At 46.5% G+C, this 16,608-nt stretch overlaps 2 protein-coding genes across 3 annotated transcripts in view; both read left to right on the forward strand.

Annotated features, from left to right (window-relative positions):
- Window positions 1–787: 787 nt before the first annotated feature.
- On the forward strand, window positions 788–10,086 carry senp3b (SUMO specific peptidase 3b). 2 transcript variants are annotated; one of them, XM_079757867.1, is made up of 12 exons: window positions 788–1,128; window positions 2,363–2,488; window positions 2,851–3,687; window positions 4,338–4,472; window positions 4,940–5,051; window positions 5,544–5,691; window positions 6,188–6,235; window positions 6,604–6,681; window positions 7,094–7,231; window positions 8,027–8,110; window positions 8,264–8,314; window positions 8,638–10,086. In XM_079757867.1, exons 2-12 carry the CDS (start codon window positions 2,401–2,403, stop codon window positions 8,746–8,748), a joined length of 1,830 nt encoding a protein of 609 aa, XP_079613993.1. In that variant the 5' UTR covers window positions 788–1,128; window positions 2,363–2,400; the 3' UTR covers window positions 8,749–10,086. The 2 variants fall into 2 exon arrangements, with proteins under 2 accessions (XP_079613993.1, XP_079613994.1); XM_079757868.1 differs by having other exon boundaries at window positions 788–1,121.
- Window positions 10,087–10,667: 581 nt separating this feature from the next.
- The window catches only part of LOC307091235 (eukaryotic initiation factor 4A-I), a 6,734-nt gene continuing 793 nt past the window's right edge, over window positions 10,668–16,608 (forward strand). Inside the window, exons 1-11 of the mRNA XM_079758173.1 lie at window positions 10,668–10,714; window positions 11,963–12,011; window positions 12,095–12,227; window positions 12,604–12,743; window positions 13,281–13,449; window positions 13,793–13,902; window positions 14,212–14,355; window positions 14,624–14,761; window positions 15,153–15,242; window positions 15,579–15,658; window positions 15,997–16,608. The exon at window positions 15,997–16,608 is cut by the window's right edge and continues 793 nt beyond it. Of these exons, the coding sequence (XP_079614299.1) occupies window positions 10,692–10,714; window positions 11,963–12,011; window positions 12,095–12,227; window positions 12,604–12,743; window positions 13,281–13,449; window positions 13,793–13,902; window positions 14,212–14,355; window positions 14,624–14,761; window positions 15,153–15,242; window positions 15,579–15,658; window positions 15,997–16,141 (1,221 nt within the window). The 5' untranslated portion in view covers window positions 10,668–10,691 and the 3' untranslated portion in view covers window positions 16,142–16,608. The remainder of the gene's footprint in view (window positions 10,715–11,962; window positions 12,012–12,094; window positions 12,228–12,603; window positions 12,744–13,280; window positions 13,450–13,792; window positions 13,903–14,211; window positions 14,356–14,623; window positions 14,762–15,152; window positions 15,243–15,578; window positions 15,659–15,996) is intronic.

The following is a 16,608-nucleotide window of genomic DNA, read 5'->3' on the forward strand; positions in this document are numbered from 1 at the left end:
GTTATAACTACTTAATTTTGTAAGTCATGTTTGTACATTTTGTTGCACAAACTGCATGCAAATATAACCGTTTGTTGCCTTAACAATGTTTGAAGCAAATATTATCTTTCTCCATCTCTATAACACACACACACACACACACACACACACACACACACACACACACACACACACACACACACACACACACACACACACACACACAAACCACGCTAGTATATAAGAAACTTTATATGATATAAGGTATGATATATGAATAATGTATTGTGTACGTTTGCAATCACCCACAGCAGAAGGCTTTTAAAAAAGTAACTGCATTTGCTATGTAATGCAAAACAGGAGGTAGCCTAGATGATATAAAAGTGCAGTATCGCATTGTGAAGGCAATACAAATACTAATCAAATACCAATCACGTAACTATAAGCTACATTTATTTAACAAGGTTGCAACAGGTAAATTCGTAATAACATATCTTATGACCATAGCTTGGTCATCGCACAAACAGGGAACAAATAAGCTATATTTTGTTTTGTGGTTATTTAAGGTCTTATATAAATATACCCCCCCCCCCCCTCCCTTAAATGTGATATCACATTTAAGTAGAATACTGAGCTATTTACATTCGTGTCGTGGGGTTTCATTGCAAATTGGATCGGAGCATCTTATATAAATTCGTGTATAAAGTAATGACAGGAGGGTCGAAAGTTGGGTCGCTCTGATTTTCTTTTGACCCGTGGTAGACAAGCGAGTCCCCCACATAGCGTCGTCCAATAAAGATGACGCAAGTGTTGCGCGACGGGCTTGTTATGGTTCGGCTAAACGATCCCCAGCCTTATTTATTTCAAAACTCGCTTCTGCGGTGAAATAAGAAAATCTGCGTAGAACATACTCATGCTTTTGAATCGATATCACCCAATGTCGGATCACAATTTGTAATTTATCGGGTCCGGAAACCGGAAAAAGATCAAAGTGAGGAGGTGACATCTGGCTGTTCCACCGAAGCGACACCTGCCTTCATTGAATGAGGGCTAGCCACATTAGCTTCTGATCCAATCACAACATTAAAAGGCACGGCCCACATTTCGCTCCATACTGGATTCACATTCATATAAAACTGCAGGTAAACGGTACGTATACGATACAGTGGGTTTCTTGTGGTAACACGGGCCCACTAGAAAGGGGGTAATGTGTGGCTCGCTAGCTAGCCGTTAGCTTCCACCTCACAGCAGTCGCCGTTAGCCATTAGCAACGCACGTCCTGCATTTTTTACTTTTTGGATGCAAAAATAGTGTACGGTCATACCTGCATGTTATTAGCGCTGTTTGTAAAAGAGTGGCTTTTCAATAAAAACGACGAGAGCTCACCGCTATCTCTGTAATGGATGCTGACGATGCTAACTACCCACACGTTTCGGCATGTAACAACACTAGCATCGGGTGGGACTGTTTTCTGCACAACACTTCACATCTTAGCAGCTGTGTCCTTAGCACGTACTTTCCTTGGCTATTTCATGCATCTAATAAACCATGTGAATTTTTGACGCTATCGCCTTACGTTGCTGTGTATCCCGCTGTTTCTGGTGGCATTTTCAGAAGCTCACCGGCACATACATGCATGGAGCGGAGCTCTGCATTTATTGGAGGATATCACTAAAATACTGTTGCTCACAATATGGGCACATAGCTGTGCTAATTGCAACTGCATTCTTGAAATTGCATTGAATCGTAAATTTGTTATATAATTGGACAATAAGCAGTAAGAAACATGAACGATTTGTGCAGCGCAGGAAGTAGGGCTGCAAAAATCTCTGGTTAATATCCATGTCGTAATGGTTACTGTAACATCCGTACATGTGGTATTTACTGCGATTCTCCCTTTAAATATTTTTACTAAATGCACACAATATAACATCCACGATAACCTTTGTAGCAGTTTGACTAATTATAACCAGTTAAAAGATAAATTGATGAGACATTACTAAACCATAACCAACTAATGATCGAGAGTCTAATTGGCATGATGCCTGGTGTATAATTCAGTAAGTTGTTACACAGGTAGACATTTTTTTTATTTAAATCGAAGCAATGAATGAGTTTTAAGGGCCAATATCCAAACCATTTCGTTTTCCACTCTTCAATGTCTACGGTCTCCCCAATGTAGGTTAGGGTTAGGCCAAAGGTCCTGCAGAAGAATGACTGTTCCACAGCAACAATCGTCCTATAGGCGCATCGTTTGTGGAGTGTGATTGTTTTTAAGTCACATTTTTGGCAGAGATATTTGCGTGGGAACGTTTATCAATGTATAGCCAGACTCTAAACACAATTGTCATTGTGTGTGCCCTCTCCTTGGGGTTGTCCTCAGGCGACGAGCTGGCGCAGGTTGTGGGGTGCCCGTGGATCATGAGAGACGGCGGCGGTAGCCTCGCGCAGAACCGCTGGCAGGGGGATCTGGGCCTGACCGCTGTAGGCCAGGAAGACACCGGAGGAGGTATGCCCATTTTATTGTATTAGTACTATTCTTCCAAACAATTGACGGATGGATGGATTTATACTATTATTCAGATGAAAATTCAAAATTTTCAATAGCAAATACCAACGACTCGGAAATTTATTTGTGTGGGAATATTTTTCTGTAGTGTAACCATCAATGAAATAATAACTATTTCCGGAATGGTAGTTTTGTGTTATATATTCCTAAACGTATGTCTACTGAAGTGTTTGCGTTTCAGAAATGAATTACTGATATGCATGCAGACTTGCTTAGCTTAGAACGAGTCTATGTTCAATCGTACAGTGCGTACTCTGCAATCATACTGTCCGGCACTTGTCTAACATTTATTTTTTTTATAGGTGGGATACCTGGGGATCACCTCCTAGACCCTGCATCGGGCCACAGTGTGCCCAGCCCCATGCAACTGAAGCTGGGGCAGAAGGAAAAGGCCTGGAAGGGGGAATATGTAGAGGAGGACGAAGAGGACGGAATCGAGACAATAGGCGACGAGGAGGCGGGAAACAACTTGGAGGAGGCGGAAAACAACTTGGAGGAGGAGGAAGAATTCGAAGGGGAGCCATGGGACGAGGAGGAGGAAGACGAGGAGGACGATGGGGAATCGGAGCTGGAGTGGGAGGGCGCCCAATTTCCCTCCCAGTCCAACCAGCCCCTCCACCCACAACCGCCGCCGCCACACCACCACCACCACCACCACCACCACCATCAGCAGCAGCAGCATCCTCCACACCCCCACCCCCCCCACCCCCACCACCACCACCAGCAGCAGCAGCAGCTCCCCCCGTACGGCGGGGCCCTGCCCAGCGTCGAGAGCCTCGACGCCCCCGTCGCCGGTTACCGTGGCGAAGCCGCGGACGACTCGCCGCGGCCCCGACCAGTCGTCCGCGGCTCGCGTTCCAGCGGGTTCGGGGCGCTGCGCCACCTCCGCCAGCTGCGGGGGCTGCAGGGGGCGGCGTCGGCTGGTGGTGGCGCCGGAGGGGGCCGCGTCCGCCTGGCCCAGCACTGGAGGTCCTGGCGCCAGCGGGCGCTGTGGGCGGGGGTCATGAAGCACCGGCGCGCCCGGAGATGGCAGAGGTACACGTTCTACGGCCAGCAGAAGAGGGACACCCGGCACAGGGGCTCGCCGTCCTCAGGCGACGGGGAGGAGGAGGAGGAGAGGTTCACAGAGTCCGAGACAGGTGGGAGGAGAAGCCTTTCTCTGCACGGGCGTTGCATTGTTATTAGGGCTGGGCGATTCATGGGATTTCGATCGCGATTTTGATTTTGGCGTCAAACGATCACGAAACTAATATAATCGATTTTTCGATTTTATAGAAAGAACAGCTGGGTACATTTCTGTATATTGATTTGATTTGAACATATTCTTTTTGACCATTTTGTTAGAAAGTGTTTTTGGGAGAGACAAACTCAAAAATAATTGTTTGAATAATCGTGATTTCAATCTTGACCAAAATAATCGTGATTATGATTTTTTACCATAATTATTATTGACATCGGCCCCTAGTGGTCCTTCATCGGTGGCTTGAACGTATAAATGTATACAACCATTTTAGAATGTTTAATTGGGTTTGTTTCCAACTGCGACCCATAACATCTTTAAAACCTATGAATGATTCAGCCCTTACTAAACTTTGTCGGTGGTTAGCCGTGCGGAGCGCTTAATAAGTGTCTGCCCACAATCGGGCCTAGACATGGCCCCCAACACAGAGCGAGTTCTCCACCACGATAAGCTTGGCCGTCCCCTTCCCTCGCCTGGCGGTTCCCACCCCCCTCCTCAGCGTCTGTGTGGTTTCCCCCCCCCCCCCCCCCCCCCCCCCCCCCCCGGCAGACGAGCGGCTGAACGGATGCGTGGTGAGCGGCCTGCGCGACGGCTCCATGGAGGCGGCGGCGGAGATCTCGTACGCGGCCAGGGACAAGCCCGTGGAGCTGGCCCTGACGGAGGAGCACATGAGCTGCGTGACCGGTAAGAAGGCCTTCGCTTGTTCCACCCGTGGCCGGATCCTTACGCTCTATTTAGCAAACAAGGATGAGAATAAGGGGAGTTTAGAGGGGATTTATGTGCTGGAAGGCGACCGATGTGTCGACATCAAGTGTGTTGTGCTGTGTGTTATGCTATGCATCGTGGGATATAGTGTGGAAGTAAGTTTAAATACCTGTACGTACCTTTTTACGGTGCATTATGGGTAATGCACTATTTAGGGAACCAGATTTACTATACAAGGGTGATGTCCTAAATGTGGCACTATATAGGGCACAAGTGAGTCAATTTGGACATGGTCATAGTGTTGGGTTCAGGCAAAATGCAGGACCTGTCGTACAAGCTTAATTGTTTTTTGTAGGAATTATTCTGTATTGAAATTAGAATTTTCTATTGAGGAACTGTTCAAATACTCTATATGTTTATATGTTTTTTTTCTTCGGCCTGTGCAGGGATTCTAGAAGAGTCTTTGCAGCAGTACGGCAGCCTGATCCCCATCCACGTGGACGACGTCGTGGAGAAGCTCCAGGAGATCTTCGGCGAGAGCTTCTCTCAGCCTCACAGGTCCATAAAACAGAACTCTATTTAGTATGGAAGGAAAACAAAGAGGGAAACGTACCCTACCATTGATGCGTTAAACTCTTCATCCCTAATATTTGTAGTATTTCTAATCAGACCAATAGAAAAGGCCCCTAGATCCGGAGAGTGAGTTAGTGAGGTTGTGAATGCTAAAAATTATGGTTTAAAGGTGCACTAGGTTGAATTCAGCAATCTGCGACCTCAGCGCTTGATGCTACCAAATGCTACATGCTGGGCCTTTAACTCGACTCATATTATTCACACTTAATTGATCATATTAAACCACCAATGAGAATTTGCCCACCCAGGGAGTCCAAAGTTAGCTCATTTGCTAACCAACATTCACATTGATTAATGTGCATGGTAAATATACATGGCAAATGTTAGGATCAACCCTTTGTCATTTTTTGCAAGAAATGTGGGCAATTTGTGCCGCTGCTCATACTGACGGTATCGCGGCCCTCCCCCTGGTGACAGGAAAGTGGTGGTGCAGCACCTGATCCAGTCCTTCCAGCGCTCCTCCGGCACCGCCCTGGTGCGGACATTCCGCGTCAACTACAAACGCCACGTCCTGACCATGGATGACCTCAGCACGCTGTACGGACAGAACTGGCTCAACGACCAGGTAACCCCTCCCTTTAAGCCCCTCGCAGTGCCGGAGCTATCGGAAGTCGTCACACAAGCAACGGTTAAAGGCCCCCCCTGTTTTACCTCCACTTGTAAGTGATTAGCCAATCCAAGCCCTGTGCCTTGGTGACCTCACACGTGGGCGTGTCCAACTCCGGATGTATGCGGGGTAGAACGGTTTTGTCAGCCTACCCAGTGGACTGTGCCAACTGGTTGGCTTATCTGTCCATCACACAGTGAGGCGGACGCGCCCGTTTTTCATGTCTTACGGCGAGGGCATATTTTTAATCTGCTCTGAATGGCTGATCACACTGAAACCTAGTGTTTATAATAAAGACCATTTAAAAAAACAAGTAGGAACGGAAGATGATTGGATCTGCATTTGACCCAAACGCAGTAACACTCTAACACTGCTTTAAAGGGAGATATGATGGCCCAAAGGAATTCAAGTATTCTACGTTAAGGTGTGATTGAATAATGTTTTTGTTGTTTAGGTGATGAACATGTACGGTGACCTGGTCATGGATTCGGTGCCAGAAAAGGTAAATGTAAGCAGAAACAACATAAATATAAATGGTTTTGATGTGCTAAATTTCACCCTCAAAATACATACCCTCAAAATACATGGCCTTTTCACTCAAATAATGTGATTATTTATTATTTTAATTAAAAGTCGTTCATTGCCCTTCAGTCTTCAATCCTTGTGAGCAAACATACAGATCTGGTCTAATGAGATTTTTATGTCATTTGTGATATCCATAATGGTGGTTGTTTCTGAGATTGGGACGAAGAGGCTCTTCAAACTCTTCTGATCAAATCAGTTCATCCCCTTAAAACGGCCTCCCTTAACGGAGTCACCCATCTCCTCGAGTCATGCCATGTCTCTTCTCCCCCCTGCTCCGCTGTCCAGGTCCACTTTTTCAACAGCTTCTTCTACGACAAGCTGCGGACAAAAGGTTACGACGGAGTCAAGCGGTGGACGAAAAACGTAAGTTGTTTGGTCAGTCCTTGGGAGGGCTCGGATCCCCCTGGGATCTCTGTCTACGGTCAACAACAACAACAACACTAAGGACGACAAGAAGCAAACAAATATTTTTCAAATCCACAACCTCCAAACAGTAGTGGAGGGTGTGTAGATTCATGTCTGAATGGGAATCTAATTGCAGTCCAAGTAAGGAATAACATGCAATCTCCCGTTATCTGAGATTAATGGACGAGAGGATTATTTTACCACCACCGAAGTACATTTCCTCTCTCTACTCGGGCGACCTTAGGCATTTGCTGACTGTAAATCAACACATCTCAATGGGTCGTCAGTTCCCTGGCAACCATCTACGAAGCAGTCCCTCCCTCCCTCCCTGCTCTCTCTTCATTCCCTGACCTCCCTCTTCCCGTTGCAGGTGGACATCTTCCAGAAGGATCTGCTGTTGATCCCCATCCACCTGGAGGTCCACTGGTCCCTGGTCAGCGTGGACATCCCCCGCCGCGCCATCACCTACTTTGACTCCCAGCGCACCCTGAACCGCCGATGTCCAAAGGTTGGTTTCCCCCCACCCGTCCACCCGTCCAGGGGGGAGGAGGCCCCGGATTAAACAGAACGAGGATGAAATTGATGCGTGGGTAGAGGGTGCCAAAAATGTGTCCAAACGCGATGTATTTCGTACACACATTTGTCCAATCGTCTGATTAGCAACACAACGTTGAAATGGATCTAGAAATGCATTCAATTGATTTAACCTCGCAAACATGTCAATGTTTAGCACGGCCACTTTAGGATTGGACTGAGCCAACTTTGACCAAATGATTGCAAGGCTTGGGAAATGCCTCCACTTGTTGTCTTATCGGTGGACCTGAGATGATCTTTGTGGCTTTCTCAAGAAATTGGGAGATTTTAAAAGGGGATTTTCACACCCGTGATTTCCCTTTTCCTCTCAATTGATTCTGCAATAGTCGTGGTAGAGAGATTGTTTTGCTTTTTCAAATAAACGTCAAAAAAGTGCTCATTCATTTCCTGAAAGAACATGACCAGATTACGAGAATTAGCAAAGTTGCAGACGGCTCCCACCACAAATGTTTGAAGCTCTGTGCTTCTTCCTTGCTTCTACCAAAATAATAATTGGTAGAAGGTATTTGGGGGGGACACAGAAGGACTGAACCGCGACTGGGGACCCTGGATGTTTGCACCGCGGATTCGTTCTCTTTTTTAAGAATCGTCACACCCTTCATGATTGAATATCTTGAGCTTGCCATCTGCTGTCACAGATAATGCATATTGGACAGTTCTCATTGGTGGACTGTGTGTCTATCTTTAACTGTGATCTCCTCTTATTCAGCACATCTTCAAGTACCTTCAAGCTGAGGCCATCAAAAAGCAGCGGCAAGACTTTTTAACAGGATGGAATGGCTTCTTCAAAATGGTGAGATCCTTTTTAAACTATTTTCCTCCGGAGTTGTAAATTTGCTCATGTACTTAAGTCTTTTGGATGCAGCTACTGTAGAGTGTCAAAAAGTATTTGTGCAATATTTTTTGTATGTGCATTACTTGTAATAAATATGCTCGTGTGTTACAGAACGTGGGCCGCCAAAACAACGACAGTGACTGCGGGGCCTTTGTACTACAGGTTGGTGTGCGAAGTCTTCCATAGCCGTTCTCACACTGGGACAGTTTTCCCTCACTTTGATTGTCGTACCTCACGTCTGTTCCATATCAGGAACACAGAAATATACAGGCATTCGCTGTCTTAAGTGTGTTGGTAAATGGTAAATGGACTGCATTTATATAGCGCTTTTTTGTAACCAGTGGCCAAAGCGCTTGACAATATTCAGTTCACCCCAATCTCCCTCTGCCTTTCTCTCTGTCTGACTCTCTTTCTTCGTCTCTCTCTCTCTCACTCATTCACTCACTCACTCACTCACTCGCTGTTCTTGACCCCCATCTCTCCAGTATTGCAAGTGTCTGGCGCTGGGCCTGCCGTTCAGCTTCGGACAACAGGACATGCCGCGGCTGAGAAGGCAAATGTACAAAGAACTGTGTCACTGCAAACTTACGCTGTGACCCCGCCCCCGGTCCCGCCCTCCATCGCCGCCTCCATCGGCACACGCCGGCGAGTCAACTCCGGCCCCCGCCGCATGGAAGAATCCCCGAGAACCGCAGGGGGGAGGAGTCGGCCTTACACAGGCTGATCCAGGCGGTCGGGTGGGGCTGGCGCTGGCGGCCGTCTTTTTTTTTTTTCTTCATACTTTTTCCTCGTCTTCGTCTCTACACAAGATACTCACCCATAGTGGGCTGCAGAGACGAACTCTCTCCTTCTTTCTCTCGCTCACTCTCTCTTACTCATTCTCTTGTTTATTTTTGTTGCCCTCCTTTTGATTCCCTGCACCACCACCACCCCCCCAGGGCAAAGATGCCTCCGTGGCGACGCCTAGGTTAAAGTGTGGAAGAGGCAAGGACACAAATGCAAACCTTACGAAGGACAAAGGGCAGTGATTGGCTGGGCATACAGGAGCAGCCTTTTTTCAAAAGGAGTGTGTTGTGCTGTTGTTATTGTCCTCGGGATGGCCACATCCAGAAGGCATTTCATTTGTACTTTCGCCGCCCCCCCCCCCCCCCCCCCCCCCGACACCCCCATGCTTATTCATCATTCTGACTCGTTTCAAATTCCCCACCCTTCCATCTTTTTTTGCCCTCCTCCCTCCATTGTGGCAACTTTGATGTGAAGTACATGTCAACGGTTATTATTTTATTGTCGTTGAAAGAGGCCAATTTCTTGGGGGCTAAACTATAGAGTAAAAAATACTACAAAAAAAAAAAGCCGGTAGCCCCCATCCTTCCCTGCCTTCTCGATATCTTACCCCCCCCCCCCCCCCCCCCCCCCTAGAAAGACACAAACACACGCGTATACGTACACAGCCCATACCAATTGAAACTCCACACAAATGTCTTCTACCCATCCTGTATGTATCGGCCTTTCCATGTGACCCAATCATAATGCAAAGTTACAAATGGTTGTTTCTTCTGTGTTCACACATGGTGGCTCACTCTATGACGCTGTTTCTTTCTCATTGTGCGTAAGGTGTTGCTGTGTGGCAGTTCTTTTTTTTTCTTCAAAAAGCTTTTTTGAGACAATTAAGTCCTTTGGTTTTATAGTTTGAGACACATTTGTTAAGGACCATGGAGGCTAATTAGAAGATTTCATTGTCACAGTGGTATTAATCCCTCTACTCTTCTTTTTGTAACTAAGAATAACTTTGTTAATAGCTTCGTGTTATGTTTTTCTGATTGTTATTATTTTTTTTGTTTTTCTTCCCAACTGAAGTTGTTGAAACATAATTGACTGTTTTATATATCTTCTACAATACGTTATGGTTGCTAAAAAATAAAACGTTCATGGAAAATAAACAAGTTTATGGAGCTTCATTATCGTAATTATGCATACAGTAGAATAGCATTACATTGAAAACATTTTAGATTTATGGCTTGATCATCAATAACGTCATCGCACACGTTAAGAAATTTGATGTTAACGCGAATAGCTCATTGTCTTAACAGCTCTATAAGGGAAAACTACCATTTCAGTCATCCATATTACAGCATTCTCTAGCACCTGCACAAATCAAAGAATATGTGGGAATGCCAATACAAATCCTAAATAGATAATGACAAAAATAAGAATATTCATATTTCCGTGTAAAAATGGATCGCTTAAACTCTAACAGAGGACTGTTTGGGAGAGCGGAGTTATATCTTCCTCTCTTTAACATCATATGACACAGCGTGCAGCTCCACCCCGCTGACCTGCTCTTTGTATCAACGAACACGAACACTCATTGGCACCGGGGCAGTGCCCACATTCTAATGACACGCCTGTAAACCAATCAAACACCAAGGTGGGCGGAGTTAAATATGAGTGACGGTGCTCTCCTGCAATGAACAGGCTTCTTTGTGTCTTACGTCGACGTATATAGTACATTTGTGCCACATTTTCTTCCTTTGTAATAATGTCGGCTGAATATGAGGATAGGTAAGAGGATTTTTTTCGTTACGTTCACCGTTTTCTCACGAGTTTCAACCTTTTCGATCTTAAACGATCACAAAGTCAATTACCTTTACTTCGGTTATGACTCCGCATGTTATTTGTTGTATTTTGAACACAATAGTCGGTTTTTCCACCAGTCGAGTGAAAGCGTCGATGGCGTTTCTGCCACCGACCCCGCCTTGACAAGACAAGGAAACGGCGAATAGACGACATGTATTTTCCGCTATAGAGACGCACCAGAAAACGCGTGGTGTTTATAAAATCGAAAACGCACATCGAGACCCACCGTGGGTATTTCTGTTCGGGTCTTGGTCTGAGTAACAGGCGGGTTTTCTCAGCCCGGCAGCCGGCGCGTCACAGCACGTGAACGCGAAGGCCCCGAAAAACCTCCATTCCCAATCCTAATTGTACGAATTCGGATAGAAATCGTAAAGCTATTTATCAGCCGGTGCCTAGCGTTCGGGCTGAATGAGCTTATACACGCGGTAGCCGTTTAAATCACGTCGTATTTAACCCTCGCCTATCATTTTTTAAAGGAGAAAATTATGAGCGCACATGGTCGGGACGACGTTAGCCATTAGCTTAGCATGCTAGGCCGCACTGCGCTACACGGCCCGTTACTGTGCCGCCCAACTAAAATGATACGGGTTGTTACGGGAATATAATACTTTATTAGGGTAATTTGGAGGTCTTTGTCGGTAGGTTAAGGTTGAAGATTGTCGCTGTGGGCCGTCGTTGCGTTTAACGGGCCCTGGTCAGCACCGGGGCCTGTCTGCGGCCTGCTCTCATAGTTCCGGGAAGCGCTGATCTGACTCACCGCAAATTAAAACGTGTTGCGGCGTAATGAACTGGATTGTATATGTAGTTGATTCTCATGGCTGCTTGGTTCGTCCAATAAGCATTTTCCACATCAGTCGTGCTAGCTAGCGTTAGCCTAGCTTGTATCATGCCGGCGTTTGCCAAACCTCCATCTTGGATGTCGAAATCCAAGCGGCGGACTTCCTAGCCGAGGGCAGCCTGCTCCTTCTTGACAACGGAAGGCTTTAATATTGCGCACAGCACTATTGCGCTTTTTAATATCCTCTTAAGGGCTAAGGTGTTACGTCCCATTAGTTAAACCGCAATGTACACCATTCGATCCGTTACATGTTAAACTTAATTGATGCCTGTTGAAGGTGAAATTATGTATGTACTGTGAATCGGTTTTAATGTTCATTTCTTTGCCTCCGTTAGTCCCAAAGACAATGGCCCCGAGGGCATGGAGCCGGACGGGATCATTGAGGTATGTCGAAAGAGAAACCAAATATTATTGGTAAGCCTATCATAAAGCTCCAGCTTGTGACTTACTTGATAACTTGCTTACAGAGTAACTGGAACGAGATCACGGACAGTTTCGATATCATGAGCCTGCGTGAGACGCTTCTGAGAGGAATCTACGCCTATGGTTTTGAGAAACCTTCTGCCATCCAGCAGAGGGCCATTATTCCTTGCATCAAGGGTGAGTTGAACATGTTGCACTCAAAAAGATTATCCGTACGGAAAATACATTGTCATGGCTTTTACTGTATTTTTTTATTTAGTGTAGTAGTTTCAACCCTTTCCGATAGGGCAGTTATCATTTCCATCCCATACAGACACTTCAAAGTCTAATGCATTTTCTAGAATACCCCTGCCTGGGCAAGGCAGTGTCCTTACATGGCACTAGTTCTTTATCAGGTGGGGGAAGAGAGAATCAGTCCATACTTTCATCCCAGTCAGCTCAACTTTGTGAGAAAAAGACTGTTTCATGCTATGGACACAGATTTCCTTCCAACAGTTAGTCTGAAAACTGGCACGGCAAGGATATGTACTTATATTTTGTTTAATTCCTCCAGGATATGATGTGATTGCTCAGGCCCAGTCTGGAACCGGTAAGACTGCGACCTTTGCGATCTCCATCCTGCAGCAGATTGATGTGGAGCGAAAGGTCACCCAGGCTCTGGTTCTGGCCCCCACCAGGGAGCTGGCTCAGCAGGTAAACTACCGTTTGGCAACTATCATTCTGCTTATAGGTTTACAAGGCTATTAATATCCTCAATAAAACTTGCTAGTCGTGAGGAAAGTGCTGTGCTACCCACCAGCACTGCCAATATTTTCTGTTATTACACGTTGCATGTCAGAACCCTATTGCCCACCCTTTTTGGGCTGTGGTGGGATCTTGAACATTTTGTCATTTTGAGTATAGCTGTTTGATAAGATGTGGTCCAAGATACCCTATCCTCCCAGCTGGCGTGCTGGAGTGGGTCTGAGGTGTTTTGGCAGATGACTGTCTCTTCTCCACTGTGACTGGGCCCAATCAATCCCTACTTGCAACTAGTATGCAGACAACAAACTTTGAACAGTACACGTGTTGCCAGTGGTTTTTGCATCAGTGACTCCTAAAAGGTGTGCTCTAGCAACATGGAGCACACGGAAAGTCTTAGTATTATTGAAAGCAACTTGCTTTGTAATCAAAACATCCATTCAGCCCAACTGTGAAACAAGGAAAACACTGTCCTCTCTTCCACCACAGATCCAGAAGGTGATCCTGGCCCTTGGTGACTACATGGGCGCTGGTTGTCATGCCTGCATCGGTGGGACCAACGTGCGCAATGAGGCCACCAAGCTTCAAGCCGAGGCACCCCACATCGTGGTGGGCACCCCTGGCCGCGTCTTCGACATGCTTAGTCGCGAATATCTTGGTAAGGGCCTCACCTCAGATTAAAATTGACGTGGAAGTCTTGCAAACTCGACCAGATATCTTGCTGGGCTGCGCTGTTTAATGATGAAATCCATGCGTGTCAACTGACTCTGGAAAGTCCTGGTGCGCTGTGGCACTGGTCGGCGTTTTGCCGGCCAGACCGCTGCAGCGCAGCAGGCTTCTGGAGGCATGATCAGAGACTAACTAGCTGAATACAGCGGTGCACACTCATTATTTGGTACACGTTAAAAGAAAACGTTGTGACCTTCAGGAGGTGGCCGGATGAACATGGTCTCAAGCTGTTGTTGACGTTTGGTGCGTTGCCCGCTTTGTGATCTCCTCAGCTTCCAAATACATCAAGATGTTTGTGCTGGACGAGGCTGACGAGATGTTGAGCCGTGGTTTCAAGGACCAGATCTACGAGATTTTCCAGAAGCTTGCGCCCAGCACACAGGTAACAGCCTCACCCCTTTCTGCCGCCTTGCAATGCAGAGAGAGAGCTTCGATTTCACATGCTGTCAAATACACCCCATCTATGTGTTTTTGACCCCTGCCTGGGCAAGGCAGTGTCCTTACATGGCACTAGTTCTTTATCAGGTGGGGGGAGAGAGAATCCGTCCATACTTCATCCCAGTCAGCTCTACGTTGTGAGAAAAAGACTGTTTCATGCTATGGTCACAACACTAAAAGATTTCAGTAACTCTTTGTGCCAGCTGCTGTTTTGCATTGTACCGAATCCGAATGTTCTCTGCTTGTTCACCAGGTGGTGCTGCTGTCTGCCACCATGCCCACTGATGTTCTGGAGGTCACCAAGAAGTTCATGCGTGAACCCATTCGTATCCTGGTGAAGAAGGAGGAGCTTACCCTGGAGGGTATTCGCCAGTTCTACATTAACGTGGAGAAGGAGGTGAGACTGTTGTTCTTGTTGAACCAGCACATTCTCACTACACCCATATCTGCCAGTTTGGTTGAATAACCAGTTTGGAAATGACACGGGATGTGAAAACCAGTTTATTTGCACTTTGCAACGCGTTTTGACAAATGTCTGCCACACTGTTTTAATGGTTACATCTCAGAAAACATGCTAATATCTAAACTAATTGTCATGCGTTTACACATGGAACTTTAACATAAAATGCATTTCTAACTTCCTCTTGATATCCCTTGCCTTGTAGGAATGGAAGCTGGACACATTGTGTGATCTGTACGAGACTCTGACCATCACACAGGCTGTGATCTTCATCAACACCAGGAGGAAGGTAGACTGGCTCACAGAGAAGATGCATACCAGGGACTTCACCGTCTCTGCCCTGGTAAGACCCCTTCAATGAGATCTACTCAAAGGTGCAGATTAAACTCAAACGCACAAACACCCTTAATATACACATGAGTTACCTAGGCGATCGCCGGCAGTTAATATTTCTGTTGAAACATGAGATTTATTTTAACCCCTGCCTGGGCAAGGCAGTGTCCTTATATGGCACTAGTTCTTTATCAGGTGGGGGCAGAGAGAATCAGTCCATACTTCATCCCAGTCAGCTCTACGTTGTGAGAAAAAGACTGTTTCATGCTATGGTCACAGCACAAAACTCTAATATTATTCTTACTATATATTTTTAATACACTAGAGTGAAAAGGAACAAAAAAACAAATCCAAAGTGTACATTGCCTTGCTTTAATCTGATGCGACCTTAACGCCTGCAGCACGGAGACATGGAGCAGAAGGAGAGGGACCTGATCATGCGAGAGTTTCGCTCTGGCTCAAGTCGAGTCCTCATCACCACTGATCTTCTGGTAGGCATGCTAACTCAACCTCTACGTTTTATCCAAGATACCCTCTCCTCCCAGCTGCTGTGCTGGAGTGGGCCTGAAAGTGTTTTGGTAGAGAATACCTTCTGCTCTCCACAGTGATTGGGCCCCTCGATCCCAACTTGCTACTAATTTGCAGATGACATTTGCCATACTTCTAGACATTACATTCTTCTGGGTGCACTTATTCAACGTCTACTGAGAAATGCTTATTTGTCCTTGATGAGTTTTGTCTTGGGTGTTGTGGCCAGTCCAAAAGGGGACTGTAGATGGTGCTGGGTGAGTAGGAACATGACTAAATGTACAACGTGTCCTCTGCAGGCTAGAGGCATCGATGTCCAGCAGGTGTCCCTGGTCATCAACTACGATCTGCCCACCAACAGGGAGAACTACATCCACAGGTATGACCCTCTGCCCTGCTAACCCGTCTGTAGCTTAACTTAGCGGTCGACCGCCCTACTCGTTTGGGCGCTTTTGGTTAAATGGACCGGGTGTCCCGACGGTCCGAGCTGTTAATGATGAAATCCATGCGTGTCAACTGACTCCGGAGGGTCCCGGTGCCACGCGGCACCGGTCGGCGTTTTGCCGGCCGGACCGCCGTGTGGCACCGTACCTCCGGGGCTATGATCAGAGACTAACTAGCTGAACACAGCCATGCGACGACGTGGCCGCCAACGTGTCACGTAACTGGCGTGGACCCCTCCCTAACGGTGTGTACGATGCTTGGTTCCTCCTGAAGGATTGGGCGCGGAGGTCGCTTTGGTAGGAAGGGGGTGGCCATCAACATGGTGACGGAGGACGACAAGCGCACCCTGAGGGACATCGAGACCTTCTACAACACCACCGTCGAGGAGATGCCCATGAACGTTGCTGACCTCATCTAGAGGGTTCCAGCCACACCATGTCCCGCCCCCCTCATTCTTTAGACAAATACCGTCATGCTCACAAATTGTCAGCTCCCCCCACCCACATCCTTAAGAACTCCGGCTGGCTGCAGATCTAGTCTAGTTTTAATTGGAATTTTTCAAGTTAATTATTTTCCGGGCCAACATAAAAGTTAAATGCGCTTCGCCAGCTAGTTATACTTTGTCAAGGCCTTAAATGATTTTCCCTATGCCCAAACCTGCCTTGCTCCCAACCCCTACGAAAAAAACCATTTTAAATGTGAAATGTTCAAGTGACTTGGCAAGTCATCAAGCATGTTTACTGGGCCATGTGAGCGCTCTTATCAATTAATATAACCTTAATGATTGAAGCTAATAAGTCAAGCTCCAGGAACAGATGGACACAAAAGTATAGATGGGTGGGATGGGTTTTGACCAGCTACTTAAGTCTACCATTTATGTGTTGA

This window comes from Pollachius pollachius (assembly GCF_949987615.1).
Source record: "Pollachius pollachius genome assembly, chromosome: 20".
NCBI lineage: Eukaryota > Metazoa > Chordata > Actinopteri > Gadiformes > Gadidae > Pollachius > Pollachius pollachius.